General features: G+C 42.9%; 1 protein-coding gene across 27 annotated transcripts in view; it reads right to left on the bottom strand.

Moving 5' to 3' along the window:
* The window catches only part of r3hdm1 (R3H domain containing 1), a 49,818-nt gene that overhangs the window by 17,455 nt on the left and 12,349 nt on the right, over positions 1-20,014 (bottom strand). For 12 of the 27 annotated variants that reach the window (XR_013490452.1, XR_004501021.2, XR_004501022.2 and 9 more), the window contains exons 3-15: positions 17,565-17,763; positions 13,651-13,668; positions 12,952-13,041; positions 9,301-9,424; positions 6,552-6,630; positions 6,007-6,066; positions 5,237-5,377; positions 4,951-5,059; positions 4,664-4,759; positions 4,219-4,244; positions 3,853-3,906; positions 2,931-3,163; positions 64-333 (exon numbers count right to left, since the gene is read on the bottom strand). Coding sequence is in view for 20 of the 27 variants with exons in the window: in XM_033615795.2 (XP_033471686.1) it covers positions 64-333; positions 2,931-3,163; positions 3,853-3,906; positions 4,219-4,244; positions 4,664-4,759; positions 4,951-5,059; positions 5,237-5,377; positions 6,007-6,066; positions 6,552-6,630; positions 9,301-9,424; positions 12,952-13,041; positions 13,651-13,668; positions 17,565-17,723 (1,459 nt within the window). In the remaining 7 variants the exon portion in view is untranslated. Of the gene's footprint in view, positions 1-63; positions 334-2,930; positions 3,164-3,852; positions 3,907-4,218; positions 4,245-4,663; positions 4,760-4,950; positions 5,060-5,236; positions 5,378-6,006; positions 6,067-6,551; positions 6,631-9,300; positions 9,425-12,951; positions 13,095-13,650; positions 13,669-17,564; positions 17,764-20,014 lie in introns of those variants that run through there. The other 15 variants (XR_013490456.1, XM_078165553.1, XM_078165560.1 and 12 more) reach the window with 6 other exon arrangements.

The following is a 20,014-nucleotide window of genomic DNA, read 5'->3' as shown; positions in this document are numbered from 1 at the left end:
TGATTCAGTGAAATGGAGTTTTTAAATAAAAAACTCTTTTCATCTTCACATGGTATCACCCACCTGTGTGTGGGTTGACCAGGACGCTGCCGGGCGGTATCCCTGAGGCTTCCAGCGGCAACACATAATAGTTTGTTGCATCTGTAGCTGATGGCGGCTGTGAGGCGACGCTCTTGATCATCTCAGGGTGTCCAGAGCCTCTGGTGTCAGCAGCCGGGTGGATTAAAGGTGCGCTGGGGATGCTGGACCAGGATGAGGCTGAAACTGGGAGAGGCAGCTGGGGACGGGAAAGAGAGCTAGACGAGGAGCCGACGCTGCTGCATGATTCTGAACCTGAGGAGAAGCAGAGCAAAAAGATAAACAAAAAACTGCATTTCCCAATATGACTTCAAGGCCGCCTCTGAGAGGAGGAGCATTAACTTGTTAGATATTCACACGGGCGAGAACAGTTGATGGTGGTGACGAAGGAGTCGTGCCTCTTGCTAATGACGCAGCCTCTCCTGTGGCTGAATTGCGTTCTGGTCTCTTAAAGCAACTGTTGAGAAACTGGTATCTGTGCACCGTCTGTGATGGATTTCTCCCTGTATAATTACCGAATGGTGTGCAAAATGGTGACTGTACAAAGAAGTTTTTGGACAGAGCAATCTGGTGTTTAGAGTTTAATAATGTTGCTGCGATCAGATCACAATACAGCTGCACTGGAAATACAGCAGAAAACGCTGATATGGATCAAAAAGCTGGGAACAGAATTATTTCTATACAAATGCTATTGAAACAATTTGTTTACTGTAATTAAATAGTCTACTTACAGTGTGAATTTGGGTCTGTTCATACATAAGAACACATGCAAACATTTTTAAACTAAGGTAAAGCTTCGTGGTTGTGTGTCTCTGAGGTAAATTTATGTCTATTTTGGATGTTCTACCTCACTGTGCAGTCATTTTGTGTTTTTGTGTTGTTCCTTTGCATCTCTTTGTCGTCTTTTTAAGTCTCTTCCTGGTCATGTATTTGTTAAGCGACATTTTTCAGGTCAAGGCCAGATGAAGCCCCTGACACTTTGTGCCTGTTGTTGCATGTTTGTATTGTATGTCTAAATGAAATGAAGAGATTAATGTTGACTTTGTTAATTCAGGAAGTAAAGTGGGATGGATTGATTTGTGGCACACTTTTTAAAGTCAAAAGGCTCAAGTCCAAGTGAAGTCCTGAGTCACTGGTGTTCAAGTCCAGGGTGAGTTGTCGAGTCTGAAGTCATCGAATTTGTGACTCAGGTCTGACTCAAGTCAAAGTCATGTGGTTCGTGTCTACACCTCCAGCTGAAGGCACCCTCGGACCCAGAATGCCCGGTAATGAAACAGCTGTGCTGTATTTTGAAACAGTCAATAAAATTCAGTAAAAATTGAAGCTGTCAATTTCATTTCTTTATGTTGATGAAATAAATACACAAATAATAATTAGATGATGATCTCCAGGGGAAATTAAAGAGTAAATGTACATAGTCACTACTATTGGATTTAGAATCAAAGCAAAAGGAATGACAGGTGAGGTTTGTGACTTCGACAAAAAACTGGAAAGATTATGTCAAAATGGAATTAAAAAGACAGAAATAATAAACTTTTCCTTTCAGTTGTTTCCCTTTATCATATATAAGCTCCTATTTTCAGGTAAAAGTGGCGTGCAGCCTGTTGCGAGGGGAGGTTATTTGAGGGCTTAGGCGAAGGGCAAATGCAGCAGAACACGGCAGCGCAGGCAAGATGTCTCCTCGACTTATACTCCCCAAACACAAAGTGAGGGCAGCCATCCGCCTCGTAAACAACTTAAAAAACTGCTCAGGCAAGAAGCCTGCTGCTGCTGCTGCTGCTACACCTCTCTGTGAGATAAAAAAGAAGAAAAAAAAACTAAGGATTGGCAAAAATAGAAAAACGCCAGACGGAAACAGTGGCAGGGAACAAAATGGGGAGCAGAGGCCAACCAAGGACTTCTCCCCTGCATTCGCAGAGATAAAGGAGACAAACCTGCTGTGACGAACACATTTCATCTAATCTCAGCCAATCTAGTTACAAATGGATCATATTGTGGAGTAAGCACCTGCAGTTGTGGAGCAGCCCTAACTTCATCTCAGCGGCGTGCGTGCCACTTCCCGGCGCTTAGACTTATACATTATGCAGTAACTCCTCACCGCTTGGTTTTACACTACTGCTGCTACAACACTTTTTAAGAGCCTCTTCCATCACAGTGCTGCTGTGCGGTCATTAGTTTTGACAGCTGTCCGGCTACGGGGCGGCCTGCGGACTTTATTGACCACGGCAGGACAACAAACATTTGTTCTGATGAGACCTAAGCTGCACCGAATGCCTGAGGAGTATGCTTGAAGCTCAATATGCAAAATGGCTATTTCTGTTCCCCACGTACCCATAGTAGCATCTAATTAGGAAATGTTTCACCTTCATGCTGTGACAGAGAGTTTCCCTTCTTTCTCTGAGTGACGGAACAAATGATTACAGTAGAGCTGCAATGTTTAATCAATTAGCTGTCGACTATTAAATTAGTCACCAACTAATTTGATAAGTGACTAACTGGTTTGAGTAATTTTTACGAAGAAAACTGAGATTCTAGAGTTTCTTTACTCCTCATGTAACCAGCCTCCTTTCAGAAGAAGAAGAGCCAGCAATCACAGACACAGCTGAACCTGATAAAACATGACTTGGTTTCTCCTCAGAAAAACAATTCATTAAAAATTTGTAGATGGCAGAATATTGACAGCTACACTTTTTCAGTGCAAGTAGATGCAGTTTTTTGTATTTCAGGCTGTGTTTCACTGTGTTTTTTTTTTTTCACTGTCATTTCATTCTGAGGTAAATGAGCATCTAAACTTAGTGGCACAGCTGTGTTTTATGGCCCTAGTGTCCCTCCGCCCCTGCCGTCTCTCTTGCCTGTTTTGGACAGCCTCCCGGTGCTCTTGCTGCTGGCTGTGCTGTCCCCTCGGACGAGGCCGGGGGAGATGCCGCTGAAGCTGCTGGCCTTGGTGATGGCGGGCCGCGGGGCGAGCCGGTTGGAGCTGTCCGAGCTGTCGGTGCTGCTCCAAGGCCGGGGCTCGCCGTGCCGCGGCAGCGTTTCCGTCTCGGAGCTGCTCTGCCGGCTGGCGCCTGACCGGCCAGCCCGTAACCTGGATGGGAAGAAAGTATTTGTTTTGAAAAACGTTTTAATCCTAACTTATTTTTTTGTTTGCATCTATTGAGTAAAAATGTTTAGAAGTGCTAAATAATGTAGACTTGACATCTGCAACATGTTGTACATATTACAGTATCTGCACGTACATCATGATCAATCATTTGGTCCATAAGTTGCCAAAAAAAAGTAAAAACATCCATTAAAAATTGCTAAAGAAGACGCGGTCAAATTTACATAATCTTAAATTTTGCAGTAACTTAACTCATTTAAAAGTTTCCAATCTTTTGCCTCCATTAATGACATGTGAAACACAGCCTGTGCTCATCCTGTTACACCGTATTCAGCAGTGTCGATTCAACTATAACAAGACTGCATCGTTAACATAATGTTCATGTGTTCGGCAATGCCTGATCAAAACAAGATGACATTTAAAAAACAAAAACACAATTGTCTCATGGTGAAATTGGCAAGCTCTGGTTGAAATAGGCCGTCCCACATGAGGACGCCCGGGCAGAAAATCCTATTTAACAGCAGCTTTCCTGAGCAGCAAAAACAAATCCTCAGATCAGCACTCCTGCTCCTGAGCGAGCTGATTAAGGCGGACGGCGATTCAAAGGGGTTTTTTCTCTGCCGGCGGTTCGGCCTCTGAAAGAGCTGAATGATGTGTGACGGCGGCGGACCTACCTGAACATTTGCCGCCTCTGTTGGGTGCTCATGCATGCGCCTTCATCCTGAGCGCTGGAGGGGGGGGGGGGAGGAGAGAGGTATTACAGAAACAGGCGCTGACAAAATGAGATATCCACCATTTTAAAACATGACAGAGCTGACTCTAATTGCTGCTCTGACAGGTAAACTATAAAAGTGAATTAAAGTAGAAGCTATCTGAAGAGCTTTAGTTACACTTTAAAGGGATCAAACACGTTATACTTTGGCCAATTAACTGACAATTCATCTTCCATATTAGAGAGAGCTTTTTGGAACAAAATTATTACTCAATGAGAGGTGCAGCAAAGTCAGTGGTCGTGTGATTAATGTGAATTTACTACTCACCCTCTATCTAGTATGAAGTGATCTCCCTGTGGGAGGGAATAAAAATTACAGTCAATTACAGGGGTGCAGATAATTCATAGCACAGTTTGTTCTTATTGTTATCTTGGAAGCTACGTTTCTGGCTCTGTGCGCTAAAAATCCTCTTAGTGTCTCTATGAATTTGACTACAGGTTCAGTCACTTCATCAATAAATATCACTGCACTGACAGCTGCTTGGTATACCTGCTGCAGGTCTACTTATACATCTGACTCTATAGATTTGGCGTCACATCAGAGGGACCCTGTCTAAAAATTCATAAATCCAGCAATGGTAATTGGTAGCAAGAAATCTACAGAATTTGCACATGAATAGAATTGACACAAAGATTTGTGCAACATGGCACCCCCCTCCACCGAACCCCCCACCACCACCACCCCCAACTCCGCCTACACAAATAGCTCTCACATCATGTGCAAATATCCTTTCTCTGGCTCGCTGGTACTCCTCCTCCCTCTCTTCCATCGATTTGCTCCTCTTGTCAGCTTTCAAACGCATTCGAATCTGGCAAGGACACACCAAGCACACACACACACGCACACGCACACATACACACACATGCATACAGACACGCGCGCTTCTTTAGCAGCTATGTCAGGGACGCCAGATTGTCCCACTCTTACCAACATGTCAGAAATGAAAGTGACAGCTTGGTGGGGAAAAAAAAAAAAAAGAAAAAAAGAAAAAACACCTACCGTGCTGTCTTCGCGATCAAAGCTGGAGTTGTCTCGTTTGAGAATGTAGCGTTTCTGAAAATCGTCCGCCCTGTCATCCTTGATGTGCTCTGAGAATTTCTGATCGGGTCTGTTGGTGGGGGGAATTCACAGGAGTTTTAGCGGCAGCTTAATTTCAGGCAGATGCTGACAGCGACATATGTTAACCAACAAGCAGGGCGGGAATCTAACTTATCTGTCCATCGATTTGCAAAGAATCACTGATTTTACTCAAATGAGGTCATCAAGAGGCAAAACAGAGGCTCACATTCTTGTGTTGGTAGTTTTGTTGATCACCACTGACTTTCCACTGGGGTCCACATTGTGGTCCATGCCAAAGTAGGCCGCCACTCGATGTAGCAGCATCCTGTGGTAGGACGTCATGGGTGGGAACTTTCTTTTTTGGCTTCTAGAGGGAGACACAAATGTGGTTAAATGATACACTGCGTAAAAAAGTAACATCAGTCAGTTTGAAACGAGGAGTTAGGCAAGCGAAGCTATGCCTGTTTCGTCTGCTAGAAGTCTGTTGTTGTTTTACCTTGTAAGGATAAATCTGCTTGTGGGTCTGTTTTGAAAATGTCTCAAAGCACTTCTGAGGTCGCTGGAGGAGAACCTAAAGCCCTCGTGACTACATTAACACTGGTGACTCAATCTCAATATCTCATACTCCCAAAGACACTAAAAGGAGAATAAGATGACCTGAACCAATAGTAAGGTTACAGACTCCTTTTAAAAATGATCCGTTGCTTCCTATGCTCCACAGAGCAGTCACAAATGTAACAGCTGAGACGCTGAACAGCTGCTCGTCTTAATTGTATGACATCAAGCACAGCCCATCTGAAAGTGTAAACATCCTTCTGTTGGAATATTTTAACTCGATGGAGAAGTTTGCCGGTTTTCCTTCTTTTTTTTTTTCTAAAACTACTGCAGCTGGGCGCACTAATTAAGTTCTCCTCCTCTGGTTGAGCTATGGTGTTCTGTTTGGATCAAATCTGAGTAAAAACCTTCTTAATAAAATCAGAAATGAATATTTCTTACTCATTATTGCTGATGAAGTCCAAGATGTCCTGCTCCAACTTCAGCAGCATGATTCGATCCCTAAATAAATGACACATGTTGATCTTTCTAGTTCTCAGGTCATGAGAAACATCATCAATTTTCAGACAGTGATAATATAAAAGCTCTAAAGGCCTGGTCACTCTTGGTGATGTAGGGCTAGTTGGCAAATACTGTAGTTAGCAAGCTAAATGCTAACAAGCTAGCCAGCAGGGAACTAGCAATTATCTATCCAGGAAGACAGAAATAACATGAGAAACAAAGCTTATCAGCTGTGACAGCTTCCTCCATTTTGGACATCCCGGCTTGCTATTCTCTCATTTTTTTTGGGGGGGGGGGGGGCTTTTTTGCCTTTATTTGATGGTCAATGGCGGAAATTCCTGTGTCAAGTTCACCAAAGTCAGGACATTTTTCCATGAGCAACTCTACTGAAATGGTGTGAGCAGGCCTTTAGGCTCAAAAGATGAACTCCTGAGGGTCAACGTTTCACCGCAGCAGTCAGATTCGGGGGTATCTGTTGAGCGTACCTGGGGTTGCCTTTCAACGTGTTGACCAGGAACTCATGGAGATCTATGCCAGTTGAATCGGTGTAGTCTTGACTGGAATCTAACCGAGAGACAAATGAAGGCAATGAATCACAGATCTCATTTATAAAACAGAGATTCCACCCTAAATGTTACCTGTGCACACTCCTCACAATCCACCATATACAACACTCCCCGCCATTAGACGCATGTCATTTTCTGAATATAATTGTATTAATATGAATAATAGGGGACTTGAAATGTTTCGCCCTGTTAACTCCCCAAATTAATGATAAACAGCTAATGAAATGCCCGTTGTGAATATTGATATGCAAATTAATCAGCCTGTCATTCAAGTATTTGCAAAGAAAAAGACGGAGAAGTCAGACTGCACATGTTGAAAAGAGAAACTTCACTGAGGGTGACTTTGCTAGGGACCAAGCCATTTGTTGGTTGTTATTGGTGTGACCAATAATGGGAAAAAAACAAATCTGGCAGCCTGTGTCAGCAGCAGCGAGCACTGCCAGCTGAACCATTTAAGAAATGAGGAAGTGGTCGGATAACGAAGTCAACACCGAAAAAAAAATGTTCCCGCGCACCAACAAAAGAATGGGACCCATCAGTGGGAGCCAGGGGACAACGCAGCTCGTTCCCCTCGGTGGGTGTCTGGTTTCTATAATTGGAGGCTGCCTCATCAGTGGTGTTGCTCCACAGAGGGAAGCAGACACCTTTAGATGCCTGTGGGAATCCATATAATTGCTTAACACCTTGAGCTTGTCGCAATTAACTGAATCACGCCAATTATCGGCCCATAATGAGATATCATATAAAACGGAGAAGTGCTTTTGGACAAACTGGAGGGCACTGTGCCGGGGAAAAAAAAATGTTTAGGGTTGGCTGTTCCTCGTGACATGGTAAAGGATATAATTATTAGAAGGCTGTAATTTGGCTGAGTGACATGGATTGTGTGATAAGTATCATTAAAGCATTTGGCTTCATTTCAATACTTTGTCCGTGACACGCTGCCACCAAAATGACATTATAAACATATATAATCTATCGTAGGAGTGGGCGTTGTATTGATTGTACTCCATGTATTGCAGCTCGTTCCACGGGGGATGTATAAAGAGACTATACTGTGAGGTTTGTGACTGCAGGGCTCCAGACGACGACTACTTAATGCATTTTTTCCAATTGCGAAGAACCAGAGTGCCTTGTGAATATTATAAATATATGAACTGGAGAGCTCAGAGTGAATAAAGAGACAAGCCGGTGTTCAGAACAAAAGCACGAGCATAACAGTGCTTTATTTAACTTTATTGTCGCTGTAGTTTATTTAGTAGTTTAGTATTTTAGTTAGGTAGTTAGGAGATTTCCAAATATCAAGATATATATGGTGAATCTGCGATATTATTTACAGGCCGTGTCACCCAGCCCTAATCTATCGTGTAATTGATTTTCAGATGTGCACATATTCCCCTGCCAAGTTTTCTATCAACAGATTCCATTTTTTGGATGGGGAAAAGCACATGCATCTTTCAGGCTCCTTTTTTGGGAGTAAGCAATGTTTATAAATGAGGCCCCAGGTGTTCATGATGTAAAGAAAGCTGAGGTGTTAATGGAAAGATTTCAGCTCCTGTGACGGCGATGGCAAATCTGTTTCACTGACATTGCTCTTCTTTCTCACCTTTAAATCCAACCAAGGACATAAATGTGTTCAACTGTATGTGGAAGAGTATAAAAGACTTATTAAACATCTATAGAAATGAATGAATGGATCAAGTTAACTCAAAAAACATTGTTGAATATCATCAATAAGACGAGGTAAAGATTCTGAGATGGTGCTGCCATGACCTTGACTGGATACGAGCTATAAGGGACGGGCTAATCAGAGCCTTTCCTCAGGGTGCACCCTTTCCAGTCAGCAAGACAGTGTATGATTCAGACATTGAAAAAACTGCATGGGTTAAATTACAGTGACTTTAGGGGATTTTTTTCCAGGATTGTCATCATATGAACAGTTCTGTGTTGGAGAGGCAAAAGGCATTTATAGGACAGAGTCAAGGCTTTTAGTAATATCAAGACTACATAGGGGACTTCAATGGAAGATTTCAAGCTAAACCGTATAGAGTGTTTGCCAGAAAGAGACTTGTGAGATATTTAATTACACCTGCTCAGAGGTCTCATCCCTCAGGCTCTTCCTGTGGCTCCCAGGAAGACAACTACTACCACTTTTTTTTGGGCCTGTCCAAAAGTAAATGCTTTTTGGTGTGGTTAAAAGGGACAAACTTTTGACATCTACAAATATTAAAACTGAATACTTCTTTGAAACACTGAGTGCAGGTGCTACAAAAGCAATTACAAAGGAAATGGCTTAAACCAGACACCCCATTTATAGAGAACTGCAATGATATCATTTATTAAAATCTGTGTCATGGAAAGAATTACCTTCTCAATGAGGCTTCAGGTCATGAAATCTGAGGAAGTTTGGATGAAGTGGAAAATGTATATTTGCCCAAAACGTCCATCTTTTGTTTAAATTAGTTTATTCAACTCTTTATTATTTTTTAAATTTATCTCAAATGAAAACATCCCATTGTCTATGATTGTGTTTTATGATTATGTTGTAAAAATTGAAAAATGTGAAGGACACAAAGTGTACAAATAAGAAGACAAAGTGGAAACATACAAAAATATGTATACAGACTTTGTTAAACGAGCCCGTCACTGTTGGTTTAATTTAATTTCTTACCTCTCGACAGCATTTTTTTGGGTGTTTTCTCAGGTTTGTCCACCTTATCGCAGCTCTCCTCTTTCTCCGCTTGGTCCTGTGTGGCTCGCTCTTCCTTTTCAAAGGGCTGGAGAAGGAATCCATCCTGTTCAGGGAGGAGAAAACATAGATTCAAAAAACCTGATTGATTCAGATTTGTGAAACACAACTTGCTGATGTCTTTATGAAACGCTGGATTATGTGTGTGTTTGGGCGGCTACACACCAGTGCGATAATGTCAGCATTTTACAAGAGCTTCAAACACTAACAGTGACCTAAGTCTGATCTGATCGAGGAACAGACATGAGACGTCCATTTAGAAATGAGGCGTTAAATATGAGGCGTTTAATTCCCTATGATCTTGCCTGAGGTTGTGGGTTAATTAGAGAATAACATGGGCAAAAGAGGTCACTGCAAGACACTTAATAAACTCTCCTGGTTTATCATCCAAACTTGTTTCCTTGCTGGTAATAATGCGCCTGCATCCATGAATTCCAAATCACAATGGCAATTAATCTGCCAGATAAGCTTGTTTTTATTAAACCGTCTGAATAAAACATGAATTTGAGCCCAGAATTAAACAACGCAGCACATTTCATTCCTTAAAATTCAACAGAATGAGGAGTTAGCTGTAATCCCCCTTCCAACTGTAAAAAATTCCGAAAATTGACCGTGCTGCAATCTGAATGGAAGATGTGGATGTTTTTGCGAGATCTATTAAAAATGGCCTTGATTTACCCCAGTCGTGCTCTTCCTCCACACACACACACACACACACACACACACACACACACACACACACACACTCACAGCAGTATCTGATTTGCTTTTCAGGCAATTCTACAAAAGGCTGAAAGGAACGCTGAAAAAAAGAGGAGAGGGGTTGCCAGTGCACCGTAAGTGGATTAAACACAACTCTGGGAAGCTAACATCAGAGAGTCTGTGAGTGTGTGTGTGTGTGTGAGAGAGAGAAAAGAATGAATGAAGGAGTGAGAGACAGGGTGACCTAGTGGCGGGAGAGCAGCTCATAACCAAAAAAGGTCACGAGTTTGATCCCTGTAACAGCTGCGGAGCCAGATAATGAGACGCTATGTTCTTCATTTCAAGACGCTCTGAATATATGTGAAAATGTAATATGCTAATGGGAAACGTGACTGACTAATTGCCTGAGCGAGACTGGGAGAAAGCGAAAATGAGTCTAGGATTGTGTGTTGTGTAAGTGACAGCGAGTTCATGCATGCATGTGTGTGTGTGTGTTCGTCAAAGCAAAAGGATTTTTTTTTTTCCTCCCTGGCACGAAGCGGTGATGTTTGCTACTTAATGCCACCCTCGGCATCACATTGAAGCCGCCTGGTTGATGTGCAGCTGTTGCGAGCTGCCTCGTTTGTTTCCTGACATCCATTTACCTCGAGATAAAGGAAAAACCAGCGTGAAAATGACGGTCCTCTGAATATGTAATGAACGTGCTGTCAGTCTAAAACAAAAAGTGCGGCACGTATTCAGAGGCCCTTGACTATCGGCCATTGATTGGAATTGACAGCCAGGCGTACAGTGTGGGGACAGATGTAGTTTTTCAGGACGCAGAGATAGCTTGGACAGCCTACAGATCCATACGGCCCTTTGTTAGAGCTTACAATCTGACAATAACGTAAAACGGGGAACAATGGGAAATGTTTAGGCTGATAATCAAGAGGTTTGAATGGGAACAGAGATCGTATGTGTACTCCACTTGTGTTTTTTCTCCCCTTTCTTTATTGCTTTACCTCGCCCCTCTAGGTTAGTTTGCCGCAGAAGGAGTCTCGACTCCGGGCCCAATAACAGTAGCGGGGGAAATATCAGGAGTATTCAATTAGAGCGCTCCACAGCTCTCTGTAGCTGACGTGTGGAAATTGTAATTTCCCCGACATGATTGATGGCAGTAATACAGGACGTCGTGTGAGTGCAGACGATGCGAGACTGTTGTGGGAATAACACCGCCCTCTGGTTACTGAGCTCGCTGCTGACTGGCTGAAACGCCCCGCAACAAACACACCTGTGTGTATATGTGTGTGTGAATGCGTGCCAGGGGCTGTGCAGAGTGGCATGTAATGGGGAAAGTTCGATCAGAGTGGGGCTTTGCCCAGAGATACGCCGCGAAAGAAGAGTTGATTTAGCAAACTAACGGCCGGCTCGCTGCTGGAGCTCTGCGCGCTCTGTTTTGATGATGTGATGTTTTCATCAAGTGGCCACGGGCAGGTATTTAATCATAGCTGTCACGCGAAGGGCCGCTAATCAAGCATCAGAGGTCTACCTGCTCAATTGTAATGAGCTGAAATGAAGAACTGATCCCTGGTCAGCACTTCAGTGTGATGCATGTGGGAGTGTGGCTTAACAAATTGGGCTGAGGTGTCAGAGAACCACCTTTGTCACACTGGGCTTGATGAGATGACTGGGATGAACTCTTCTCCATATGAGCAGAGTGTGGTTGCATGGGAATTAGGGATGTGCCGGTATCACATTTTCATGCTCCAATCACTGTGGCGAAATGATTCACTGTATTATCACAATCAAATATTCAAGAAATGCTAGTAGAGCTGAAATATAGTAAAAGTATAGTAGAATTACTTTAAGACTGAGCAATATATCTATATTACATCAATATGATATGAGACTAGATATCGTCTCAGACTTTGGATATCGTAAAGTGTCGTCTTTTCCTGATTTTAAAGGCTGCATTGCAGTAAAGTGTAATTTTCTGAACTTACCAGACTGTGTTACAGGGTATGCCTGCCTCTACACACGCTTAAATTACTGTTTATTTAAATGGAGTCTGGTGGGTTTGGCGATAGTGATTTCAGGACTGTTTCTGGTTAAACAAAATGGATCCAAACTTTATCCAAACAGTGTTAGATTATTAAGCCACCAGTAAAACAGTTGTAAGCTTCCAGCAACCTGTAGTTCTTGAGGTTTCAAATCCCTGCATGATAACATTATGGCACATCATCAAAACATAGGCTAATGATGCTAAGTAATGTTAGTCCTGCCAGTTTAAAAAAAATTGCTTTCTCAGCATTGACACTTTATGAATAAAAACTGATAGAGGAATTTGTTCAAAAATATGCCGCTTTTCTCCACATCAAGCCCTAAATTACTTCAAACCTAACCTTGCCAAACATGTGTGGAAGGGGTCTTTCAGCAAGTATAATTTTCGTGCTGGGTGTTAATAGTTAAAAGGCAGAATGTGAGAACATAACATATAGTTATACTGTTATACTGGGATCTTGTAAGCGACTCGCACCACCCCCCATTAGCACACTGGTAGAGGAGAATGTAATGTTTGTGTTCTTGATGCAAGGAGTTTTCTATTTGTCAGTCACATTAAATGAATGCTCTCTCTTACTTTGCACCCACAAACTAGTCGCACTTCCTAACTAGCTAACGTTAGCGTAGAGCGTCATCGCCAGAGTAGCAAGAGTTGCTGCTCCTGCTGTGGCTGCTCTGCCTCCGTTGAGCAGTGATAGTTTTGGCATTAACAGTAATAAAAACAGTTGTCGGTACTGTTACCACCAGAATATGTCACCATGGTAAAAAATCAAACTGGCATACCAGCATATCCCTAATGTGAATACACTCTGGTAATTCAGGGACTGTTACCTGAGGTGCTGCTGAAGGCTCAGGAATAGGGCAAGGAAAGGACTCTTCACACACTGCCAGGCTCCGCACGAGCTTTAGCCTGGTGTTGGACTAAGGGGGGTGCAGGTAGGTGGGCACAGTTAAAACCATGCACACACACACAACTGCATCAATATCATCACAGTGACAAGCCAAAGAAAAACAGAAACAGCCAGCGAGCACAATCGATTCTTGCAAGCAAATCATACAGTTTCAATATTCCGCATTTTAGCTGACAAATCGTTTCCTGAGTGACTGAGCTTTTTTCACTGCTAAGATGACTGTAGACCAGTGGCTGCAGATCTTCTCAGATAACTTGATCAGAACAATCTTAAATAAAAAATGGAGTAAGCATTCTCACATAAACCCAAGCCTTCTCGTGTTTTTCCTGAGGGAGCATCAACAGCAATGCAGCAAGCACACAGGAAATGTCCATTTCAAACTCAGGCATATTCACACCATCGCCTCCACTATCATTCATGTAATAGCATCTCAACATATTGCACTGAACTCATTTTAAATGTCTGGAGCAATGTGTACAATGACAACTTGCTTGACAGGAAACAGGTACAACAGGTACAGGTACAACTTCCAACTGAATCCAAGCAAACAACGCAATCCAAGTGCACATTACACAGGTTGGAGCATCCTTGCACAACATGCATGTCGAGCGTACCGTACCTTAGAGTACTTCACAGGCTGTCCATAGGTAGGGGAGGGGTGCAGGGGAAAAAGTGCACAGGAAGAAAAATCAAACAAACCACAGAAGTTTGGTTGGGGAAAAGTGGAGAAGTTTGAATTAAATATGACTGGCCTACATTTTGCCATGCTTGCGCTACTTGCTCTGCAAAAGAGCATAAAACAATTCATACCAAGACAGCAAAAAACGACAAATAACCTCCTGTAATGCCAGCGTTTTTACGTCTGTTCCTAAACTGAAAAATTTAAGAGCACAGAACAAAATTTAGCAGCACTGATCAGCGACAATAGAAATTGAAAATTCCCCACGCAGCATGAAATCTCAAGTTCACCATTTCCTGAGAGCATGAATTAATTTTGCAGAGCATACATGCTACCAAAGCGGCTGCACTGTAGAGTCCCTTCTTCTCACACACACACACACACACACACACACCCACACACACACACTCAAAACACACACACTGCAGAAAACAAAAGCCAGACATGTGGTCAGTATTATATGTGCGGCTCCCAGCTCCATTTAGCTGTCATGTGAATCAGACCCAGGCGCGAGAGGTGAGGCGCAGAGAGCAGAGAGAGACTGGCCGCCCAACAGTGTGTGAGACAGCTCGGTGCCTCTGCGCTTCACGCACTGGTGGCTGTGTGTGTGTGTGTACGTACAAACAGAAGGTCTCTCAGTAGCACGCATAGAGGAGCGGAGAAGGGGGGTGAGACCTGGCAGGAGCCATTTCAGGCAAAATTGTAACAGAGCCCAGTCCTCTGCTTCCTAATCCCAACATGCGTCCACACACACATGTGCACACACGCCGCTCTGTCCTTCCCACCTGTCCTTTGAAATCAAAAGGACAACCCCTCCCCTCCCTCATTGAGCTCGAGGGCCAAATAACACCTATACAAAATTGAAATGGGCCGCTGTTCACCCATCTCCGATGCCTGTGACCTGCCGCACCCCTTTCTATATCAGGTAATATGGATGTGGATGGAGGAGAGGAGGAGTGGGGAGGGGGGAGGAGAGGGCTGGGACTGTGAGCGCACCGCTACACCAGCTAATTGAGCGGCATGGGGCCGGTGGGGAATGAACAATGCCGGCAGGAGATAAAGGAATGGGAAAGGGGGAGAGGGAAAGGGCTGAAGTCAGCAGAAGTAGGGCGGCCACCAGCCACCTGTCCTGCCACAGAGGACAGAACTGGAGAGCTGGAGGCAGATGGTGGCAAAGTCACCCAGTCTCTCACCCCCCCCGCCCCCTGCTTTTCCTCTGTCGGAATGCTTTTCCATGTTACACCTACCTCCTGCCCCCTCCCCCGTTTCATACCCCAGTTCCTTACCTCCTCTATTTCTCCCACAATGAACATTTCAGGCATTTAACCAGCGCCCTGACACAGAACGACAGAATTAGCTTCACCTCCTCTGCTGCTGGAAATTACGAGCAGAAAGGTCAGGGGCTTCAGTGCCGTCAGCATATCTTGGCATATCCTGTGACCACAGAATAATTATGCCAGGGTGAGTTTTAGGAAAAGGGGAAGAGGGAGAAGTAAGAAGCTGGATACTTTGCATTCTACATTTGGAGAGGTCATGAAAAAAAAATACATCAGCGGTGGCAGGGATACATGCAAAGTCAATTTAAAGTGAGATGTGGAGGGAGAGGGACAGAGTTTAGCTTTAGGTGGTTCAAACTGAGGACAAGATTTCTCACCAAAAACTGTTTCAAATCAGTGTTATAAAAAACTTGTTTTAAATGTAGAAATGTGGTGACTTCATACAACACCAAGGAATTTATGTCTCATTAAAAATGGGGAGAATGCTACTATATTTTAGGGAAACAGTGGCCACTGGTCACAAGTGGCAACTACAGGACAACGGCACATTGATTTTCCCTTCATTTCACAGGACTCTCTTGAGCGAGTCACTTTAAGGAATAATTTGACATTTTGAGAGATACACTTGATGAGAAGATTGACACCAATCTCTTGTCTTCCAGTCTTTATGCTAAGATTAAGTTAATCAGCAGGTGGCGGTAGCTTTAGATTTAGCATACGGACATGGGAGTGGTATCTCTCTTGTCACTGAACTATTCTTTTATCAAAATCAAATCATGTTCTCCTCCTGTAAAAGAAAAAAATGTCTGCTTTCATGAGTAAGTACCAACAAATTTCAACCAACAATATCATGACATCCATCCATCAATCGATCTGCAACATTCAGCCACGCAGCATTACAACATTACATGAAGCATAAGATGGACTTTGGCTCTCTATCCCTGACAGATGCCACTATCCTGTCAGTGTTACACTATCAGGGACTAACTGTTACTTTTACTTTTCATTCAGTCAGCTCCCTGTAATTGTTCCTGGTCTTCTTCAACAATGTTTTGGAAGATGGAAATAAGAGGAGTAACATCTGGAAAAGTATCTGGACATTGGAAAGTAGGCTTACTGTTAAATATTTAAAGAAACTTCAAAGTGTTTAATTTGAGAAAGGACTTTGGTGTGGCGGCCTAAGCAGTCAACCTTGGGGGAAACACCGGACATCATCATTAGGACAAGAGGGGAAGTGTCATAAAGTCAACAGACTGATTTATACAGTCAGTTACACAGCAATATCTTTCAAAACGTAGCTGACATCAGCCGCCATAATCTACTGGTCATAGCAGAGCAAGTAAAGCTGTAGCAACAAAACCCCTGAGTGGATTGAATTGAGCAATGGTGCGTTTTATTGCTAAAGAAGTCAACTTTATATTTCCAAGAGGAAGATTGTCATATTTTTGTCTCTGCCTGTTCCAAACAGCTTTAACTTTATATTACTGCGACTTCCATCTTCATGCTTCATTTCTATTTTCCTGCCCTTCACTTCTCAACACTGTCTCTCTCATGCTTTTTCACCTTCCTCCTCTCCTTGATCCCTCGTTCCTACAACCTCTCAGCCCATCTCTCCCTCCCTCTCCCTCCCACGTCCCCTCCTCTCACCCCTGCAGCTCCCCCATGCTGGTGTCATTCTGTTCCTCGGGGTAACATAGACACAGGAAGTTGGTAGATAAGCCAGGATTTGAGCTCCAGATTATCTTCCTGCCTGACTCCCTCGCTCTGCCTGCCTCCAACCACAAGGCCAGATTGGCCTGAATCCTATTTTTAGGCTGCAGCCAAAGAGTCAATCCTTCTCCTTTCCTGGATTTTGTTTCCTTGACCACACTCGAAGAGATCTGGCATCATTTTTTGCCATTTGTGAGCACAAACCAGTCCGCACCATTCTCACTTTAAAGCCAAATTAACAAGTGCAAATTTCCTGCAGTCCCAAAGCACATTTGTTGCAATGGCATAGAGACCTAATTAATTAGCAGTTTATTTGAGAGTGATCTCAGTTGCCCTGAATCCCCAGTAGATCCATTGCTTTAATGTCTCCATGGAGGATACATGAGACTCACAAGTTTCCACAACCAAATGATCTTTTCCATACTCGGAAATTTCGAGTGGTGAAGAGTCTCACTCTGACCAGCCATGGCAGAGTCAAGTCCCACATTATTTTTTTCAGTCTGTGCAGATGATGCTTTTCAGGAATAATTTTTCCTGCTGAAGCAGGAGGGTAAGTCATCTCGAATGCCGCAGGTGACAGGAGATCCCCAGGGCAGTTGGTGTTTGACGTTGACTGTTACTGAATTTTCACGGAGATGAGTGTGGAAGAAAAGTGAGAATCACTCTGGGTCCGGTCAGGCTGCTGACACCTCTAACCTCCATGATTAGACGACTATGTGACGGGTTGAGTGAATGTTAAAAAAAAAGACTGTCTGTGCACTTTGTGGCAAAAAGTCAGTTTCAATCATTCAGTTTATACAATGCCAGTTGGAGGTTCATAGGAAATAGGTGTCACTGGAGTATTTTTAGGGTCATTCAGTTCTTTACCTGTGCGTCCCTCTTATTGTTGCTGCTGTGTTCGTCTCTGCTGCTCTGGCTCTGGTCAGTGACCTCAGACTTGGTGGCGTTGTCTTTTGGAGATGGCGACGTGTCGGCGGCCTCGGAAACCTTCATCGTTTCAGTGTCGACTGTATCGGACATTCTCATTGCAAAGTCTTACTGGGAGATGCTGGCAAATACAGAGAACCTGAAAGAGACAAATCCGTCAATGAGAATTAAAAAAAAATAACCAAAAATTATCACGTGGTTATAAAAATTCATGTTGGTTACATGTTGGAATGAGAGGCTGCACAGGCTTTTATTTCAGTTTCAGAGCATTTAATAATAGGATGCACAAATAAAATGTGCTCTAAACGTTTTTATTCCAGGGATGTACATCATAGGGACGATACTTGGATACACTGTGATTCCTCTTTGAAAGATTATGTCTCAATGCACAACAGTCAATAATCAGAAATGTATAACCTCATTCTCGACATTATAATCGACTGTAAAAATTTTCTTAGACCAGGCTGTACGTTCGTTCTGGCTAAACCATCGTCCAGCATGGTGTAATTTTCAAAACCTACTCCTGAACTAGAACTGCAATGTGTAGTAGCGCACCCACCCCACCACCCACACATATGACCAATAAATTCCATGACCTGACCACCCCAACACAAGTTCGACGGCTTGAGCCAAAGCGCAAATCCCAGGATAACCATGCGCTGTTCAAATGATTCAGTTAAATTAAATTACTTTTATTTCATGTTAATGTATTTATCATCAAACACCCAGGATCAGACCTGCAAGTTTTCTTTTCCCACCAGAACCGAACGCAGAAATACAATGAACACAAAATACCAGCCACAAATCCTCTTCCCTCAGGTACCTGACCCTAAACAGAATTCTGGGCTGACCCAATTGGATGATGAAGCGTAACAGACTTAAACCTGTGCATCATATGCATGTTCTAACTTACTCCTAATGTCTTAATAAAAAGTAATGGAAGAAAATATATTTTTTTATTTAATTTTGGATATTTACTTTCTTTGGATTTTTATGCATCAAGCTGCATTAAATTGTTTCTATGATTGCATTATTTGGAGACAATCAAAGTAGTATCAGCTTTAAAAATCCTGTACTAGTCAGGCTTTTTAAAAAGCTTTTATTATTTAATGCACAAATCTGCAACCTGAAATATTCTCCTATTAGCAGCAGTTTCATACGTGCTCCTCACATTTTTAAAAAAGCATAAACCAAAGTAACTGTACATGTACACCAACATAATAATAACGTTTCACTAGTTGGAGCAGATACATTATTTCAGAAAAAAAAGACAGAAAATATGGAATGTGTCCAATAGCTGTGGAGGCCTCTGGTCATTGTCCTCATCCTTCTCCTCTACACTGTATAAGAGAAACAGTTTATCATCATTATGTTATTGATACAAAACCCATTTTAAACTATGTGTGAATAATGCACAGCAGGACACAATGAAATAATCAATAAATGCAATAAACACACCTGCATTATTTAAAAAAACCCCCACCAAATTATAATATACAATGTATATGAGGCGGATTAGAAGTAAAAATCGTAAACAAAACTTACTTGTTCACACTGCATCGTTAAATCAGGCCCACAGCAAAGCACCTGCTCTTCCTCCGTGTTGTTGTTCAGTGATGACTGTGTGCTTTGTCTCAGGTTTTCTTGCGGGTTTTATTTTGAAAGAGGAAGCTACAACACTGCCGCAGTAATAACAGTGATTGTAAAGATGCTAATTTCCCACACAGCAGCAACAAATGTTTTCACGGCAGACATTTAGAGCTGCAGCTGCTGCTGCTGCAGCAGCAGCAACACAGGTGTAACTAATAACATTACTGATGGCTCCGTATCTAAATGGGATTCAGCCATTATTAATGTTATTAGTTACATCTGTGTTTGACAACTCAAACTCAACGTGCGCTGTGAGAAGGGTCTAGGAAGGAGCAGGCAGGAGGAGGGGGAAGGAGGCGGTTTGTGTCATCAGCACAGCCTGTGGTCATCAGTCACTCTTTACTGTCTGTCTGTGCTGTCTCACAGCTCCGCAGCTGTTCAGCTTCAGACAATGGACGTGATTGGACAAGACACAGCAGGAGGACTGTTTGCTCCTGTGAGATCCGACAGCTTCAGATTACAGCGTCTGTCCCCACTTGGGCCCACAAAAATAATAAACCTTTGACATCGATGTTTGAAAGTGTTTGAAGGAGGCACAGAGGGTCGAGTTTTTACTGCATGAGACACACCCAACCTTTTTTTGGAGCACCACCAATTGCAAAGATTAAGTTTGAAAGCTGTTGAACATTGACTAAGTGAGGAGTGTGTTGCATAACTGCTTTTATTGGACAATATATTGTCTCAGAAATAATTACAACAAAGTTTACCCTTCAAAAGAGTAGCCCAAAATCACTCAGTTT

Source organism: Epinephelus lanceolatus, chromosome 24 (assembly GCF_041903045.1).
Source record: "Epinephelus lanceolatus isolate andai-2023 chromosome 24, ASM4190304v1, whole genome shotgun sequence".
NCBI classification, from domain to species: domain Eukaryota; kingdom Metazoa; phylum Chordata; class Actinopteri; order Perciformes; family Serranidae; genus Epinephelus; species Epinephelus lanceolatus.
Note: the sequence above shows the minus strand (reverse complement) of the source record. Positions and strands in the feature narration are given on the sequence as shown.